At 38.8% G+C, this 19,851-nt stretch overlaps 1 protein-coding gene and 1 non-coding gene across 5 annotated transcripts; one reads left to right on the top strand and one right to left on the bottom strand.

The window, feature by feature from the left end:
* Window positions 1–6,404: 6,404 nt before the first annotated feature.
* Window positions 6,405–6,476, bottom strand: trnaa-ugc (transfer RNA alanine (anticodon UGC)). The gene has a single exon. It is a non-coding gene; the product is annotated as a tRNA-Ala (tRNA).
* A 4,449-nt stretch (window positions 6,477–10,925) lies between these two features.
* tp53inp2b (tumor protein p53 inducible nuclear protein 2b) lies at window positions 10,926–19,799 on the top strand. Of its 4 annotated transcripts, none has more exons than XM_026332515.1 (4): window positions 10,926–11,166; window positions 14,459–14,817; window positions 15,522–16,089; window positions 16,198–19,799. In XM_026332515.1, exons 2-4 carry the CDS (start codon window positions 14,694–14,696, stop codon window positions 16,463–16,465), a joined length of 960 nt encoding a protein of 319 aa, XP_026188300.1. In that variant the 5' UTR covers window positions 10,926–11,166; window positions 14,459–14,693; the 3' UTR covers window positions 16,466–19,799. The 4 variants fall into 4 exon arrangements, with proteins under 4 accessions (XP_026188300.1, XP_026188303.1, XP_026188302.1 ...); XM_026332518.1 differs by having other exon boundaries at window positions 16,201–19,799; XM_026332517.1 differs by having other exon boundaries at window positions 15,525–16,089.
* Window positions 19,800–19,851: the final 52 nt, after the last annotated feature.

Below are 19,851 nucleotides of genomic sequence, written 5' to 3' on the forward strand. Positions count from 1 at the left end.
AGCGTCTGTTCCCACAAAGCCCCAACACCGTCTGCTGATACCTTTTCAAACTAAAAATAATTTGGAAGACCAATATTCATTAAGGCCAGTCTTAGGTAGGCTTTACAGGCAAATGCTAATAGTGTCAGAAGGAATCCAGCTGTCTCACATTAGCAGTGGATGCCTGTTTTTTTTCTTAAATATTCAAAATAAACGTTAAGAAAAGGACAATCCAGAGAAACTGACTGCATGTTGTTGCTTGATGTTAAACATGCACAAATAACAAAAAGCACACACAAACAAAATATGCCACAGTTCAAATGTCCTGGTTTAAAGAGCAAATTGATATTTTCAAATGTGTTTCTGATTTCTGGCTCCAGGCACGTTAAAGCAGGATGCACATGTTTGTTTTTGACAAAGGTGGACTGTTTCCCTGTGAAATATTCCAGGGCAGAACAAAAATGACATTCAGGAGAAACTTTGTAGACTAAGTTGTAAGGCAGTGAAACTGGCACATTTTAAATGTGTTTAAAGGGTAAACACATATAGGTCAGATATATGTGGTCTTGTGTAGTTTGCTCTTGTTTTGCTTCATTACACACTGTATTCACAAACAGCAATAAAAACGGAAGATCAGCATCTTTGTAATGATTTGAATTTGGGTTATAAATCCACCTCTACTTTTCTGCTGCCATACACCGTCCTTTAAATACAACAAAGTGTCCAGCATCGTCAGTGAGCTGCTGCGACATGATCAATTCATTTTCTGCAACATGCATTCACTGCTTTCATTTCTTCAGGAACATTTCCCAGTAAGAGAACACAACCAGGAGATAAACTGCTCTAAATCAGGCATCACCCAGTTATGTCATAAACTTCTGCAAATCTAATTTGGGTTTTAATAAAACTGGCAACAAATTTGACATAAATTATTTAACTAGACTTAATGAAATTCATGGGAATGACTTCAGATTTCATAGCCTATACTTTGTATCAGGTTTGTGCTGCTGGGTGGAGGCCATATTGTACTCTAGGGTCCTTTTATGTGAAGCCAGCTCCCTCACACCTATTACTATTGCACAAGTGCTTTTGCTCAAGTGACAAATACACTAAAAGTTCAGCTAAAAGCCACGTTTTACATTTTAAAACCTGCTGATAGCCTTTGAATAATCAGGCCCATTGTTATAATCTAGTGCTTTCAGGCAGCAGGGAACGGCCACTCAAGCACATTTACATTTGATGTTCATGTAGATTGTTTTCCAGGCTGACTCTGACGCACAACAACACAGACTACTCAAATCCAGTCAAGGTTTTTTAGTATATGTGATGAATCAAAGGATACAGGAGATCTCCCAAGACACTTCTATTTGAATCTGAAAGAAAACTGATGCAAGTGTACTTAGCATCCACCTTCAAGGCTGTTTGCTCTGATGGCTGTTGAAGTAAAGCCAGTTTTATAATGTGCTTAGGGTCAATTAAGGCCCAATTTGATCTGTAGACACACACATTATCCATCAAGTTGTTAACCACACCACAGCAGGTTTGAAAATATGAATTTCTCAGACTATTTCTATTGGGAATAAATTGCTTCATACTCTACCACTGCGTGTTTGTTTGTTTGCATGTGCAGTCTAGTGCGTGTGTGTGTTGCCCTACAGTTCAGAGGTCCATAAGCTCAGCAGGAGTAAGATAAGATTATCCCAGAGGAATGCAGAGTATGGACACAGACTCCTACACACATGCTTTGCCATAGATCTTAGCAAAGGACACTTCAACATGGAAAGGATCAGCCAACATAACCTGCAGACTGAAGCATGGACTCTCTGATTGCTACATTTCTATGTGACTCCATCAGAAACTTAGATAGTTTGCATTCAGGAAATATTCAGCCCAGTGTTTTAAAGTAGCTGTTACAATGGTAAATCAAAATCACTGAGGACAGGAGGTTGTGTGTAAGGTAATGGCAGAACCTTCAACTCAAAAAGTGATTTGGGATTTATTTACTTCCACCAACTGTATATTTCAACCATAGATTCTCTTGTATTGATTATAGTTGATGATTATCTGTATAGGTCATGAAAATATATAGTTTTGTGAATGACTGTTTTGTGTAATTAGGTTTTTTTTTTCTTTTGTGCGATTGCTCTTTGTACTTCAGCACATGATCTGACTACTTCTCTCCTGTGTGCCACCTCCATCCTAAACCTGGTGACTTTCTCTGTTCTCCACCACCCCTCTCTGCCATGACGATAAGATGCAGAGGAGGCGTAACCCCTGGGAAAATAAGAATTATAAACATTACAACAAATATCCAATGTGCCATGTGGAATGCAAAGCAACATGATATCACGCTGTGTTAGTTTTCCAAGAGTAACACTGTAATAAATCACAACAACATATGCACAGCATCACCCCAGACTGACAAAAGGGAAGGAGACCAAATGTGAAGCATCATTGGCACAGATGGTGTAATAGTGATTTTGTTTCTTCTATCTTCCATGATGTGTTTGCATATGCAAACAATCATTAATGAGATAACATAATATGTAGAATGACTGCTGACTCAGTCTTTCAAATAAGAGATTCAGATCATTAACAAAATATTTATACCCTGTTGTGTTTGGACGTAATCAAAGGCAATCTGTTGTTTACATTCCAGCTGACTGAATAAGCAGCAAAATGCATTTTGCATTATCATTTCATCTCATCCAGAGCAATATTCCAGGTGTGCAGCCTGGATGTGTACCTCAGCATGAGAAATTACTGATTAAAGACACTTGTGGTTTTTATACATCTTTCACCACCCGATAATTAGTAAGACATAATTATATTTAGTTAGAGCTCTATTGTTGCATGATGATCCAAGCAAATATTTGATAAAATGACACAGTGAGCTACAGATGAGTGAACTCTTTGTTTCACTTTCAGGTGGAAACATTTTCTGTGTTTATATCAACTGGTGAAAGTTGATTTTAGGCCAGAGTACAGCAGCAAAATGTTGTATTTTTGTAATATAGTGCAAAGTAATTTCATGTGTTGATTGGCTCCTACCCTGACAGGTATAAGACACACAAAGCCTTTTACAGATGCTGTCAGACATAGAGTTTGACCAGATGTGTGTGTTTGTGTGTCTCTGCTCCAGCCTTATCTGGACAGCAGGCAGACATCACAGTCCAACCACAGGCACTCACTGATGTAATATATGGTACTATTAAAGGTCACATAGTGTTTTGTTTACTTTGTGAGGAAGATGAACGCTCTTGGTGGGATCAATAATGAGGAGTCAGAAAAGTTCCCAAGCTCTTTACATAAATAAAAAGCATGATGATTTATATATAAAGTTTTCTGGCATTATTTAGTCCTTGGTTTAAATGTATATGTATTATTGACTTGGTCTCTTATATCTATATGTGCTATACTTATTTTTATATCAATACTTAACTTTTCTGTCCTGCTGCCTGTCTTGGAGACAGTCCTGTAATGCTGCCCCATAGTAACATTTTCTTTAACAACTCTATACAAACCTTCATATCCAAAATCAAATTAAAACTGCTTAATTCAAATATTTATTTTGATTCATCATTTATTAAATGAAACCATTAGAATCATTACATAAGGATTCAAAAACAGAAAAAGACGGTAATACTTTCCACATATAGGACAACAAATGTCACAATAGGCAACAGCACATAAGCAAACCTGATGTAGGTCAACTGTGAAATAACAAAAAGGAAAAAAAAAAGAAAAAGAGGAAAATTGCAAAGATATAAACAAATCAAAAGAAACATTTTCCTTAGTAAATTACTGTTGTTATGTCTTTAGTAAATTACTGTTGTTAAACTGTTGTTATGTTTTGACTTCTGCGCACTTGCCATTATCATTTTGGGTGAAGAAATTATATGACGTGGCGCCATCTACTGTTCAGATGGTGAACTGATCCACTGAAGGACTACTGTGAGACGAACCACAAGAGGGTGGCCAAAGACTAATAATAAACCATGTCGATAGGATTTTTAGGCCAGTGTTCAGATCAGATATTATATATTACAGCAGTCTAGTTGCATAAATGAACAACATGTGCAAATATCACGTTTATTTAAAGGATACTAGAAAAACACTGCAATTACAAATATTAACTTGTCACAAATAACAAAGAAACACGTGACTGAGCTGTATCAAATTGTACACCCTGATAATAATACACAGACACACAGGTGTGCACCCACAGAGATATCATGAGTTAAATTAAAAGCGACTAGACACTGTGTCTAGTGTCTGCATATGTTGTGCTCAGCCGTGAAGCTGGTAAAGGGTAACAATGTTTGTTATGAGCCAGTGCGAGGTGACAGATTCACATTGAACAGTTGTCTGTGATGGCTCAGCAGCAAACCCTTTAGCTTAGACAATGCAAAATGTTTACTCACATCTTGTGGTTGTGATGTTTAAAGGGTGATGTTGAATGACTGACAAACCAGTTTAGCAAAATGAGCAGAAAACTTGAATGTGTTTAAATCAGCTTTGACAAGTAAAAGATCAACTTTTAGACCTGTCAGTTCTGGAACTGACCTGTGCAGGCATGAGTGCAATCTCTCTCTCTGGTTAACCACCTTCACTGCTGAATTTGCGTTCTTTGAGCTTCCTCTGTAAAAAGAAAACTGTGACACATTTTGCACAGATACAGTATATTACATGCCTTCTGCAATGTGCCCTGCAGTTGAACTACACCAGGCGTTTAGGACAGGAGCAGCTGAAGCTCCTTCTTCTCTTTAGTCTTGATAGTTTCACACATGGAGAATTAACATGTGTTTAAAGTTGGTTCTTTTAAGGCATATTGTGTGGACGTATAATATGTGGGTTAAGCTGTAACAGACATCTGAATAGTGTAAGGCTTTGAGCCTCAGGAGTGGTCTTGTTTCACAGCAGATAGTGTGTCCTGCAGGACAACCTGCCTGGACTAACTTGCTAAAAGCAGACAACATTAATCTATGTCAGACATGTTTTTTCTAGGTTTTGGACTATCTGAATGTGTGTGCGTGTGTGTGTGTGTGTGTGTGTCTGTCTGTGTGCTCTTTATAACTTTATAACCCAATTCCCAAACAAGTGTTGCCCTCAGGGTTTTTGGCAGTCTTCTCATTCCTTCCTCTGACAGCATGCTGGGACAGCAAACGTCTGACTGGGTTTCTCTGCCTGTCAACTAAAACCAAACACTGAAAAAATAGATATACACACAGACAACCATTAAACTAATGGTCTAAAGCATTAAAAATCTGCCATCAAACACACCATAATTCAACATTCACAAAAATATGCATATAAACAAATATTTTACACAATTAATTATTACAAAATGTAAAAGTAATTGAGATACACATTATTGCTTAAAACCTGGCCTGTATTTCTACATAAAAATCAACAGATATTTCTTTTGGTGTGTTTTAAGAAATGCTGTTCATTTGAAGCAGTAGACTTTGGGAGAAAAAAGTTGAAAAAGTTGAAAATGTAAGAGGAACTTTTTTCTTTCTGTTACTGAAATGAAATACTGAGGCCTTCTCTGAAACCAGAAACAGCCACATGTTAATAGAAGCCACACAGAAGCTCTTGTTTAGGGGCTGTATGTGTGCCTGTTACACCAAAGACTGTCTACATTCTCACTCAAAACAAATATAAAAAGGAACAGACTGTTTTCACTTTTTCTGGCTCCCTGACCCAGTATCATAGCACATTTGAATATACCTGAGATCTGTTGTTAATGAAACACCTGTGTTTTTCCTGCCATGACAAGTCAAAATGTGTACCTTTAAAATGCCTTAAGGCTGGGGAATGGATGGATGCTCTCAACAGCTGGGTACAGTGTGTAGCAAACTAAAACTAGCAAGTGGGCCTTTGAGTTTGGGTTGCATTGTTACATATGGCTAAAAATATCTTTTGATTTAGCATAGGCTAGTGCTTTCTTTTATATACATAGGGCTGGTCAACATCGAATTTTAAATAGCATTTTATTAATTTTACATGCTTACAATTGATTCCTTATAGTCCTAGATTTGCTGACATTTAACTTGTCACTGTATCAGTTTTTACTATAATACATATAGCATTGTAGATAGCTTTTATATCAGGTGCTATAGAATAGGATGTATGTATTAGAAGTGCACAATGCACAAAAAAGAAATAAAAGGACTAAATTAGAATGATGTAAGATATATGTTACTATTATTGTATGTTAATAATAAATGTTGATCGAATAGGATTAGTGCACAGGAAGATTTGTGTTATTATTATTTTGCTCGATGTCTTTAAATATATATATCTTTTTATTAAAAAATACATTATTTTTTATAGTTTAGTGGAGTAATTGAAATGAATTTCAATGTTCATTTGTTTACTAGCAAAACATCACGAAATTCAACAAAGAACTGAAAAAGGAGTGGAGATGCCGGGGATTGAACCCGGGGCCTCATACATGCAAAGCATGCGCTCTACCACTGAGCTACATCCCCTTGATAGACAGGAGGGGAATTTTGTGTATATAAAAGTTAGTCCACGAGGGGCGGTAGTACTTTCCATCGAAGAGGTAGACCGAAGTTGAGGAAGATATTTTTATTCTGACAGAGCAGAGATTATGTAATTTCAGACCAAACTCAGCCTGGCTTCTGCCTATGATACAGCTCAGTGTTTCTGTATATGAGCCAAGTAGTCAAATTTCATTGAATAAGTTAAAAATGTTCCAGAGAGCTCAAGCTCAAGAGACTCTGAGCTGTTTTTAAACATAAGAGCTGCACTGACGTAAGGATGGGTAAATAGAAAAGAAACTGTTGAATATTTAGCTGAGTTTCTTTGATTTAATCCTTTCTCAGTGCTATTCTTAGCCTGCAGGTCATGTTTTGATTTCAGTCAGGGGGCACCTCTGATCTCCTCCAATGCTAACAGCAAGGAAATAACAAACCAATGGGAGGATGAACAGAAATCTCATCATCCAGACATACACAATTATTTCGGTAAACTCAGGAAGACAAGTGGGTGAAATTAAGTGATTTCTCATCACCACAGGGACGCTGATCTTTGGGGGAATTTAAAATAGCTCTCTTGTGAAGTTTCATAATATCCTCCAGGGACGGTGAATGAGGGGCTGTCGTCTCCCTCTAGAGAGCACAGACTGTCCTCACCCATGCTGTTACCATGTTTATCAGCACAGCCTTGCCAAGGACACCACCTCCATGTCCTGTTTGCTTTAGCCTTGTAGGGACAGGCCCATGGGATGCAAGCACAGCACGAAAGCTGAAGAAGGGAATAGGAAGGAAAGAAGGAAGGAGAGAAAGGGTGAGAGACTAGCACCTTCCCAGCCTCCCCTGATTCCCCATCTGCTGAATTAAAAGCACAGGCCTGCAGAGGGGTCTGCTAGGAGGAGGGAGACACTGATTGACATCAGCTCTGTGACTTTGGATTGGTGACAGGAAACCACCGTGTTGAGTCTGTGCCAAGTAAGGAATAGCAGACAAGTGTTATCCGTTATCTGTGAACAATTTGTAGAGTGCTGTAGAGTGCAACGTGTATGTGCTTCATGTAATATGAGATGCACAAAGAAATTCTTTATCTAAGGCCACAGACCTCTTGACATTACAGCGGACAGTACCAAAGGGTGATGGCCGAAAATAAACCTTAATAGCTCTATTTCTGCTTGCAGGCTTCAAATTAAGTAGTAAAGCTTGTTGTCATATTTGTTTTTTATAGTACTCCTGGCCCCTGATTCAGAGACAGTGTAAACAGATGTCTCTCACCAATAGCTGCATTCACACCCATTACTTCAGTAGTAATAATACAATAATACAATACTAACAATCTATTTAAAAGTATCTAACCCTGCAGAAATATTATAAACAAAGCATTAATGGTCTATTCCTAATTTACTGCAAATAAATAAGTTTATGTTTATGTTTATTTCACCAATATCAAAGAATTTCACTTAAATCATCAGCCTGTGTTTTGTAATGTATAAAATCTGCAATCTGGACAGCCTCACTGTGTGCATGCCATTTATTTACATTGCTTTTGACAATGTGGTAACACAGGGAGCAAGTCTGACCTAGTATCTTCTGGGGCTGCCGTCTTATCATCTGCAAGCAGCCTCTCTCATCTCTTCTCTCTGAGGGGCCTGAGAGAAGAGATGAGAGAGGGAAACCAAAAGTAAACGCTGCAGACATAGGTGGAGTCAGACAACATGAAAAGGTTCTTATTAAAGTCAAAAAGGAAGTCATCTAAAAATCTGTGGTTTTACACAGTTAAAAAGTTTAAGTTTATGGGGTTTATATGTGATTGTTTATAAATTTTGTATGTTCACTGACATTACATGAAGCCAATACAAGTACAGTTTCCCTGTTTAAATGCATCCCTACAGAGGGTTTTGTCAGACCAAAAAACACAGTGGCTTAAGGCATTAGAAAAAAAACAGAACATGACTTTGTAAACAGTTAGTCGTGTCTCGTACACACATCCCAACAGGATCTGTTTTGTCCACACTTAAGGAAGGAATGAGTTGTCAAATGGTTTGTCACAAACAAGCTTCTTTACTGTTTGTTTCAAACATCAAAACACAAAGAAATATGGACTTGTGAGTCAGCATGTCCGTCGCCACACCTCATTCTTTAAAATGCCAACACAATTTGTTCATGGCCCTGGGTCTGATTGGTTCTTTGCATTTACACCATAGACATGTTTGAGTTAGGTGTGTCAGATGGGTCAAAGGCAGGCATGCTGCTGAACAAGAGCTGCATGTCACATTCATAAATATGAATGCACACAGGGAGAGACAGGAATAGAAAGACACTGCTGTGACGTTTCACCTATTTCTCCAACCAGCTTGAGAAACTGTGGGAATCCTGTGAAGCCAGGCAACGTCAGTGAAAGCCCAGGCACGGATGAAGGATTCAAAAAAAAAAAAAGAGCAGACATTGGAAAACCATACCCTCCTCTTTTTCTGTGTCTGTGAGAAGTTTCCAGGAATGGACAAAGTTGTGATCAGATCCTGGGCCTGCGACATTGTTTTGAGAACACAAACACAGGCACTAACTGTTTGTGCTAAACGTTTGTGTTCCTCACATTTCTGCGGTTTGGATGTCATCATCATTGCAAGGTGAATGTGTGTGTTTGTGTGAGTTGCCTAGCACCTGGTAACTGTATAGGTGGAAACCTTATCATCCTGCTTTTAGAAAGTTCATACTGTGCTGGACTCTTGCTATTATCCCTCATTAATGTGGTAATAACATGGCAAAGCCTATCAGAAAAAGTAGCTTACTAAGAAATCTCCATGAGACACAGGCATCTAGAGACACAACCCTGTTAGATACTGTTCATTTGTTTTCAATTTGCATTCAAGACATCCTAGGCCAGATTACTTTTACATTTACATTTACATTTTACATTTACATTACAATTTATTATTATTATTATTACATTTACAAACATTTACAAACTCTTATGCTGTAGGGTGCACCACACATTTAAGAATATAAATGATTTTTAATTAAATACACCACATACAGATATATTTCATTAACCTGGTCAAACTACCGGGTTGATTTAAAATTTGACATACTTCCAGTTATAAAAATCAAATATGAATGATGTTATTGTGAATGTTCCAACTGGGTTGAGTTTCAGTTGGCAAGGAGGACACAGGAAACTTAGATCAGCATACAGTAGCCTACGCAGTAGTGAGCACTGACCTATGCAGGTGACCTATGCAGTTTTGTGCAGATCAGAGATCTTGAAGAACAGGCATAATGGCCAGACTTTGGAGATAATTAGTGCATAAATAGTGGAGTGTCTTAGCATCCTTTCTAAAAAAAAAGACCTTTTCTACAATTGTCAGGAGGCATATTTATACACCACTGCACACGTACACTCAAACACACACATAGCCAGCACAAGCAAGCTGTGAATAAAGGCTCACACACCTTTGAAAATCATCTCATTCTACAGACTTGAAAACATGAAAACACAACACAGGATGATTTTTCCCTCAGTGAAATACACATATGCATGACAGTGGGTATTCCCTAAGCTTTACAGATTGCACAGTGCACAAGTTTCCACTAGGGGGCTTTCAAAATCTGTAAAATGCTCATTGGTTACACAAATACTGCATTCAGAAAAAGCACATGTGATTGGCTGGTCGACATTGAGTGGCATGTTGAGTAAGAAATAGGTTTTGAAGAGGAGGGGAAAGAGGTCTATTTACAAATGAAATTTAAAGTAACATCACCAGAATCACTGGATGAGAAAAGCTAATGTGGTCTGTGGACAAACCATTTTATAATTTGGATATTGAAAGTTAAATCGGGTTTTTGTTTCAGTCAATAATCAATTTCATAATTGTCACAAGAGGAGAATGAGCAAATAGGTTTAGGTGACCCCCTGTCAGTCATATTCAGCACCTGACTAAAAATTAAAACCTAAATCAAAATGGTGCAGTTTAACATCGACAAATATAAATATGCTCTGTCTGTTGATATAACAGGTTAGTTGCTCTTCTTGTAGCTGTTTTTTTTTTTTTTTTTTTTTTTTTTTTTTTATGAAACCACCAGGCTGACAGTTTAATCACTTTGCTTTCAACACATCTTCATGCTGCACCGCTGTAGAAGGTCTGTATTTGGAGCTGAGTGAGCACAGACACTGGATCGGTTTACCATCCCCCAGGCCTTGGCTTCAAACAGCAGGGGTGGTGACAGGAGAAGCTGATCGTGGATCAGTCTCCGGGTTAAGTCACCATCTGGGTGCAGGTTGACCGCTCCTCTCGCCCAGCCCGGACCCTGTTACCAGGAGGCCCGGCTTGTTGCTTGTGTAAAATTCTGATTGGCTGGTTTGTTTGGTGTGGGCGGGACAAGGGGCGTGGTCTAGAGTATTGTGATCTCACAATCAGCTGTTTGTACGTTCTACATTCTGATCCGAGGATCAGCTGGAGGCAGCAATAAACACAGGACAGGAAGAAAACGCTGCAGATGTTATGATCTGAAAACAAAAACAGTGTAACATTTTTACACGAAGCCCTTCTTCTGAGAAGAAAGCCTTTTATTTTTGTATAATGGTGTTTACCTACCTCATTTAAAGGCTCTCTAAAGCTATGCTTTAACAATTGTCGTTTCTACTGTGTTTGACATCTCGTTTACAACTTGAATAAAACCGCAAAGGCAGGTAAGCTGTTCTTCATCGTGCTTTAATACTCGCTGTGTCTGTGCCAAGTAATGTTCCCTCGAGATGGATCAAACTACAACTGTCTTTGCTGCTGGATTCCACAGAAAATGACATCTTAAGAGAATTACACAGTAATTGACACCGACTCATTACAGAGGCTATGTTTGACTGCTGTGCATTATAATTGGTAATGACCTGGACCTATTATTAGGACATAAATAGACGTGAAAGAAGCGTAGCGGCCCAAAGCAAACGGCTGAATTAGGTCGAGTCAACGTCCTACATCCTGAAAAATGACAGCAGCCTGCATAAGTGTAGGCTCTAAGCCACAGGACGCCTGCAGCCCTTGTTTTGCAAATTGCACCAAATGCTGATGTGGAATCCAGTCGATCGCGGATGTTGATGTTTTTCTGGCAGATTTTATAGGCTAAGGTTTTTCTTTAACGTTTTCCTTTTCCCTCTTTGTTTTAAATTATTATTGTTATTAATATTTAGCAAATGTAGTGTCTAATGTTGCTTGGTGAAACCGCAGCTTTATTCTGTCGTCAGGAACCTTCCCACTGGATCTCTTTCGTGCGGTGTCGTTGATCCACAACTGTCATTGCTTTGACCCTTCAGCTGTAGAGCTTAAGCTATGCGGATAATTCATGTTTAACCTGGATACCCTATGGGCTGGAGGCAGGCTGAGGTCGACGTCGATCTTATATTTTGACATAAGTCCAGAGTATCTTTGTGTAAGAAGGGTTGCTGTGAGCGGCATATTTTTTTCATTATGTCAGTGGCTTTCCACTCCAGACCGTCGACAAAATTGCTGCTTCCGCTCACATATCGATTGATTTCGCTTAGCGTTGCCACATATAGTGTAGATATACGAGTGCGTATGAAGTACATAAGCCATACGCGGTCACAGTATCTTATATTTTCGCATTATCGCATACTCCGACTGCTTTTCTCCTCCGGTCGCTAAATAAGCTGGAGCCGCTCTAGCAGCGTCAGTGACGTCTGCGTGACGTCACAGACTTCTTGTTTTTTTTTTTAGTGCCCGCCCACCCTGCGCTGCCCCTCCCACTTTTTTTTTATATAGACCAACGTCAAAATGTAGATGATTAAAAACAACCCTAACTCAAAATGTAGTGTGCCTTTAAAACCTTATTTATAGTGTGACATTTGAATAAAAACACAAACTAACCCAGATTTTTTTTTACTTATTTACGTAGGTATTTACTTATTTCTTGTTGTTGTTTACAAGGGTTGGGTTAATCTTATGTTCAAACTACATGACTTTTTAAAGTTATATTTAAAACATAATGAATATGCACAAGATCCATATGAACCAATAATTAATGCCACAGTATTGTTATCTACAGTCCATACAAATAAGGAAAATAGGGAGCGAAACACAGGCCCACTGACCAGTACAGCCAGATTGCAAGTTTTCAGATAAAGCTCTATATTTAACCCTCTGTCATTTTACTTCAAAAGACGTTTCTAGTTGTTAATGGGTGGAAGATGTTAGACAGGGCTTCTACACAATATATGGCACTTATTCAGTCTCTTTCTTCTCGAGGATATAAGCCATATTAGTGTTATTTGTGCTCCTCTGGCAGTATCAGTAACTATATTTACACTAGTCAGATAACCCTTAATTGGCTTGTAGAGCCACTAGAATGATAACCAAAATGTCATCGGGGAAATGTTTTTTGTAGTTTATGTCTGCTGCACCTTATGCAAAGAAGCCTACAGGCTTTCTCACTTAAATTTTGTTTATCTAGATTTTTTTGACATGGTCTCATGACTTAAGTTTCTATTAGTCCAAGCATGTACTCAAAACAGTATCAGTGTTGAGGATGGAGTGCAGTGCCTCAGGTCATTGTAACCTGGATTTTGCCTATAAAATCCCCATAATATAATATCTGGGCCTTTTTGCTTAATTATTTGGACAGAATCTGACGTCAACATAAAATGAAATCATGAGTCAAAATGAACTCATGAGTATTAAAAAATACTGAACTAAACTGAGAGCCTACTTATTATTTCAAAAGAGCACACATGAAAACGCATTCAGTGAGAACAACAAAGTTTTTAAAATGACAGTTATTCCATCTGACTTGCCTTTTCAGTTGCAATTAGGATTTCTCTTCCCATTATGTTCCTGGTCACTAGAGTAGAGCTCCAAATAAGGACAGAAGTGCCGGCTTCTCACAAGCATCCATGCATATCACCTTCCATGACTCTTTCCTCATTATATAAATCTGAGTAGCACACACTTTGTTTTACCTTTTATTGCTAACCCCTATCATTTCTTGATCTAATCATTTATTTAATGAAATCGTTGAACGTCTGCACCTACTGGACTGAACTAAGCTTTGATCTGGAATTTAAACCTTTACAATGTTTAAATTCATAAGCAAATTAACAAGTACAAACATAAAAACATGAGAAAAGACTGAATCTAATGATCTAAAGATTATGATATAATGTTTGAGTGAGTTGGGAAGCTGCAGAAACATTGGCAGAGATTTGCACTCTAATCTCTTCAGTCATTCCATTTTCTGCACACACACAGTTAAAGTTTTTTAAGCTATGGTTGTTCAAACATCTGTTGAACATTATAACATTTTCACATTCAGGTCAGTCACTTGTGCTTCGCCTCACTACCTTCTGTCCCAGCATTTTTCACTGGCTCTTTGTTTCACCTCTGTTCACCTCCTCCTCCTTTTCTCTGGCCTGTCCATCTGTCCTGGGACTGTGCTGATTGGTTATCTGAATTTCGTGACAAAGGGAGGGCTGCCACAAATACTTGCTGATAAAAAGTTCTCTCCATTAACCACATTCACAGTGATTACCACATACTACAGCTTAGTGTGTCTCTGCCAGTGTACTGTACATATTCAATATCTAAATTCAATAAAACATGTTCTTTCTGTGAATGAATGAAAGTGAGGAATTTGTTGATCTGCCCATGCTGACTTTAAGCTAATCGATGTTAATGTAGAAATAAACAGCTTCTGTCTTTAATGACACATTCTTTGTGTCAACATATCATTACCACACATCAGATGCTTTGCGGTTTGAGTCCAAAAAAAGTTCCAACTTGTTGTAATGTCTTGAAATAACTGTGAGAAAGCTCTTTGCACACACAGTTCTCACTCACTGTTTATCTAATGTACTGAAATTACTTCACTGTCTTCTCTTTATTTTTTACTACATTTGTAAGAGAAATGTGTTGACACTGAAGCACTTATCTTCTTATCGAGTCTAACCACTCGCTTCCTTCTCTCCCTCTCTCTAGGCCTTTGCTCCAAAACCAAGTGAAACCTTACATTTGCACTAAAGAAGCCTGTCCACTTCCGTTCATTAAGATCCAGCAAAGGGCTTCAAGTGAAAAAAAAAATAAATTTTAAATATCAAGGAATAGTATAAAATAGCAACAAGTGATACATAAGTACAAATAAGAAACTCAAAAAGGCAGCTACAGCTTCAACAAAAAGCACCCAAATCATCAACACTTGACAATACAAGCAAACATGTTTCAGCGACTGAGCAACTTGTTGTTTGGTGAAGTTGAAGAGGTGGCAGCTGAGCTGAAGGGACCCAAACCCTGTGTGACGGAGGCCGATGAGGAGGGATGGATGATCGTCAACCTGCCTGGTGAGTCTCAACCTGAGGGGATGATGTGGCATTTTAAGGCCACACCAACCTGGGAAATAGTCACATTGGTTTAGGTTTGAAGATTTAGGTAGTTGAGAATTACCTCTGTTTTTGCTTGCATGCCCATAAGTGTACAAGTAATTACGGGAATGAACAGGTGGGATGAAGAATCAGTTGCACTTACATTGGTGCTCACCCATATGGCTGCTATACCAATGGTGTTGTCTGTCAGAAGATGGAAACACCTGATTCTCTGTGAACATACATCTCCTTCCTCTTTGTTCATGACCTCAGTCATGACAAAGGCAATTACTGAGTATGAAAATTTGCTTTGGTGCCTGTTCAGAAGCCAGTCAAAAATCAAAAGCGACATAAATTACCTCTCGGCAGAGACAAGGCAAACGTTATGTCACTGGCACGATCACAGCCTTAGAGGGTCAACTCAACTAATGATGTGACTCATTTATGTTTTGTGTTTCTTTACCCCCTCTTCTTCCCCTCCTCCAATTTTTTTAAACACCCTTACATTCCCCACACTGGTATGTGTGCGCGTGCGTATGTGCTCCTTTTAAAATGATCCCCTTCAACCTGCATGACTTTTTGAAAATTTACCATATTTGCATAATTTTTGCAACATCCTCTCTCCACCTCATCCGTCTTTATTGGCTGCTCCATCCCTTATCTCATCACTGCCATGTATTCAGAAGAGTCTGACTGCATGATGCAGGAGGAGGATGGGAGGGGAGCCCCACTAACTGCACAATCATTCTTAAACAGTAACTTATCAAATTATCAAGACACACATACAAGAACTGAATGCCCAGCCCCCATTTTCCACCCACCTCATAAGCGCCGTAGGACACATAAAGGTCGGGCACGAGGTGCAATAGCATCATCAGACCCCTTGTCCTGTCCCAGCCCAACAGATTTGGGTGCCACTACACCCGTGACCCTACCCAGGAGGGCCAGACTGTCCACACCCTCTTCCACCTCGTCAATGTCCCCTGGCTCTGGGAGTGAGAGTGGGGGCAGTGGGGGTAACAGTAGAGCAGGCTCAGAGAGAGGCTGCATGGATGAGAGTTGGTTTGTCACCCCTCCCCCCTGTTTCACTGCAGAGGGAGCCACAGCCGAGGCCAGTCCAATGGAGGACCTGCTCATCGAGCACCCTAGTATGTCTGTGTATGTCTCTCCGAGCAACTTATCCATGGTTTCCAACAGCAACCTGTCTGTTGTGGGAGAGGAAAGCATTGTGAGCCTAGCAAGCAGCATGAGGTGAGACATAGCACTCTTTACAGTAGCCACACTTTACCTTCCTGTCCTTTTTTTCACCATCAGCACGACTGCCACAACAATCACACCTTGTTTTCTCTCCCCCTTCAGCAGAGTGACTGAACCAGCTGCTGCCCCTGCTGCCCATAACATTATACCCACCAGAGTGAGCCGTGGAGCAGCTGCCCAGGCTGGTGCTCTGGCCAAGGTCACCCAAGTAGCCAGGGTCCAGCGTAGCAAAGCCCGCAGCGAGAGGCGCAATCTGGGCCGCAACCGCATGCAACGCCAAAATCGAACCAGGGAACAGGTCTCTCGTCATGCAGGCCATGCTAGAAACACCTTCCTTCACCAGCCCAGCAAGCATAACTTCTGCCACTGAACTCCCCAGCAACTGGGGCCAACGTTTACTCTGAGGGCATTCTACACACATGATGAAATATATTCACTCCCAGCATATTTGTTTTCATTTCTGCACATTCTAACATATTACACTCAGATACAAGTAAAGCAGTAGCTTTTTTGTTTGGGCTTAAACTGATTTCACATGGTAGTTCTATGGCCCCTGTTGTAAACCAAGCCCTCTGAGTAGATCTTTGTAGACCTTCATTATACTTATTGCCCATAGCAGTATCAAAACAAGTAAAAAAAAAGTGTTTGAAATATTTACACAGATTATACTTGCTAATAACAAAAAAAAAACTAACTCTAAAAATTCTAGCTCTATTAGTTTTTCTTATTAAAATATTCTCCTTTTTTCAGTCTTCCTCAAGGCATTTTTTAAAAATTCAGTCATGAAATGCACCAAATATTTTGTTAAATTATTTGGAGATAATTTAAATAACCACATGTACTCTGACTGGAGGAACACACTCTTCTGGTGGAAACATACAAGCCAGAATCTTTATAGTGAAAACAACTCATCATGTCTTCAATGTTCTGTTATATTAAATATCATTTTCTTTAATTCAGAAGAGGTGGAAGGATGTACCGTGTGTGATGAGAGTGAGAGGAAAATCACATTTGTTTATCTCCAGGTTGGTTTGCAAATATAAAGTAATGGTCATAGGTACGAAAACATGTTCCAACAGATATGAAACAAATGTGATATTTCTCTCTTCTCATTTGGTGAAGCCTGAGAGCAAGTAGACGATGGTGAGAGTATGAGCAAAACAGACACTATGTGATGAATTCGAACTGGATAGTAATCAAAAGACTGAGGTTAACATGGAATGGTCATTGGAAAGTGTTATGTAACCCTCTGAGCAGCCTGGGAGCAAGTTTTCTAAATTCAACATCAAACTTTTATTGATAAGTGTTCAGAAAATGGCTCTTATTTTCCATAATTAAACTATATTTTTTAATGACTACACAGAAAAGAAAAAAAAAAACAAGCAAACCCCAAGATCATTACAGACAAGGATGATGGACGCAGTGAAAGGATGTAGGGCCTGCCTTTGGGTTACAGGATATGGTAGGTTGTAGTAAGTGAAGAGCGGTATTGATGGTAACTCTTTGCTTTGTTGAATATTGTAAATTATTTTACAGCATCTCTCTGTGGTTTCACAAAAGAAGGCAAAGAAACCTAGTTCCTGGCAGACAAAGAGAGTACACATTCATCCCTTAAATCCAACAAATTCTTTTTTCCCCCATATGGATCACAGCATGATGCTCACTATATGTGTGGTCTGTGAACTAAAGTAAAGTGCCCAGCACACACCAGCCATGCTCATCCAGGATGTGTGCTGCGATCTTATATTATTCATATGAACACCAAAAAAGAAAGTACAATCTATTTACACATCAGTTCCTTTCATTATGAATAATCATTGACCTGCGAGAGGGCAACTGTTAGGGAAAGACTCCTTAAAGTCTGACAACCACTGTCTCCCTGAAACATTTAAAAGCTAAAATGTTACATATAGATGTGCAATTTCTTTCTCACTTCTCCATTTTTGGCTTGCTCTTTCTCATCAGTGCATCCAGCTCTAACAGTGTCCACTTAAAGATCTAGCTTACTGATATGTATTCACCGATAATAGTAAACAATGGTGCTGACGTGTATACTAATGTTTGTAAATTCTTTGAGACATGGATGTAAGTTTGCACTGTCATAAATTTGTGAGTCAAAGTTTTAGAAGCGTGCTGTGTGCTTGTTTTGGTTTTCTTTTGTGATTTTTTTTTTTTTTTATGATTCAAACTGTGTGTGAGAAGATGTACTGACAAGTTAAATGATAGAAAATCTTGAAAATCATGTTTAATCATCAGTTATTTTCCTTGTAAATATTACACAGTTTATAATGCTTCGTTAGATGTCAAAGTTTCTCAGGACTTGAGTCCACAACATTGTGTCCAGTGGGACAAATGAGAACCTCCTTTGCCTCACCTCTGTGTTTATTATCTAATCAAGAGGGCATTTCAGTGGCCAAAAGTGGTGTCTTTGCCCTGACTATGGTCTTATCTTGAGATGCATCATACAAGCAGCACCAGACTCAGAGTTAATGTGCCATAGGCAAACACTGCCCTCCAGAGGGTCCACTTAGCTTAGATCTAGCTGCATGGATAATGGCGAAGATACAGTACACTGACAGGATTTTAATGCAATCTGTATTAGTGTGTTCAAAGGCCAGAATGAAAATATAGGGATTCACTCAGATTGTATGGAAAATGGAAATGTATTGTTGGGATAATTTGGATAAGCAAGATTAATTATTTTTTCCTTCACCACAGATTTTTCATTTCTGCAAACACTTTCTGTTTTATTTAAAATATCTGTTAATTTATAATATAATTTTAAATGTATCTTTTATTTGTTAAAAAAACTACTATTATGTATCCTGTTGATTACCCTGAACAGTGCAGGAGATGAATTTGAGGTGGTGAGTGTAAGATGTGTACACCTACTCATGGTGGTCTCTCTGATATAATGGCTTCCTTGTACCCCAGAGACTTTGTGTACACACTGAAAACAGGGTAATAATCAGAGATCACAGGTGGATGTCTATGTACAATTGTACCACTGCAAACCTGTTCTGTTTCCCTCAATTTTTATTTTTTCCTCTTCTCACCAGTGTCATGTAAAAAGGAAACATGTTTTCAGTATGGTGTGTGTGATTATTGCAAGTTGTGGTTAAAGAATGGAAGTCATCCAATAACGGGGAGAGGGAGTGCTTACCCAGTGTGTTGGGCCTATATGACATGTGGGATGTGGACAGGAAAAAGAAGAGGCAGGAAAGAAATAGTTTATATATTAAAAAAATATATAGATTTAGCTCAAATACAATGGAATATGCTAGTATATCCCCATATATTGGATTATTTGTTAACTAGTAGGATGTTTGAATCAAAGGCGTTAAATGACTGGGGAGGTTCTTATGTTTTATGTTGTGCCCTGAAATGATGGCAGCTTAAAAACATTTGGGGTTTGCCCATATTACATCTTAATTAGCACACCCTCCCCCCAGAAGGATTAATTTTTCAGACGTATAAAATTTGGTGTATATGATATGTATGGTGATTGTGCCTTTCACTATTTCTGCATGGTTTTGTGATGTACTGATTTTTCCACCCCCAAAGTGGGCAAAAATGGTCCACTGACAGGCAAGACCTATGCAATAGTCAACGGATGGGTTGTCCAGCATCCATTCAGAAAACACAGGTACATGTAAAACAACAACAACAACAACAACAACAACAACAATAAATGCTCAGGTTAACACCTGAATCTTGTGTCATCATTCTTATGTGGAACGACAAAAGAAAATGAGA

This window comes from Mastacembelus armatus, chromosome 7, assembly GCF_900324485.2.
Source record: "Mastacembelus armatus chromosome 7, fMasArm1.2, whole genome shotgun sequence".
In the NCBI taxonomy this organism is placed as follows: Eukaryota; Metazoa; Chordata; class Actinopteri; order Synbranchiformes; family Mastacembelidae; genus Mastacembelus; species Mastacembelus armatus.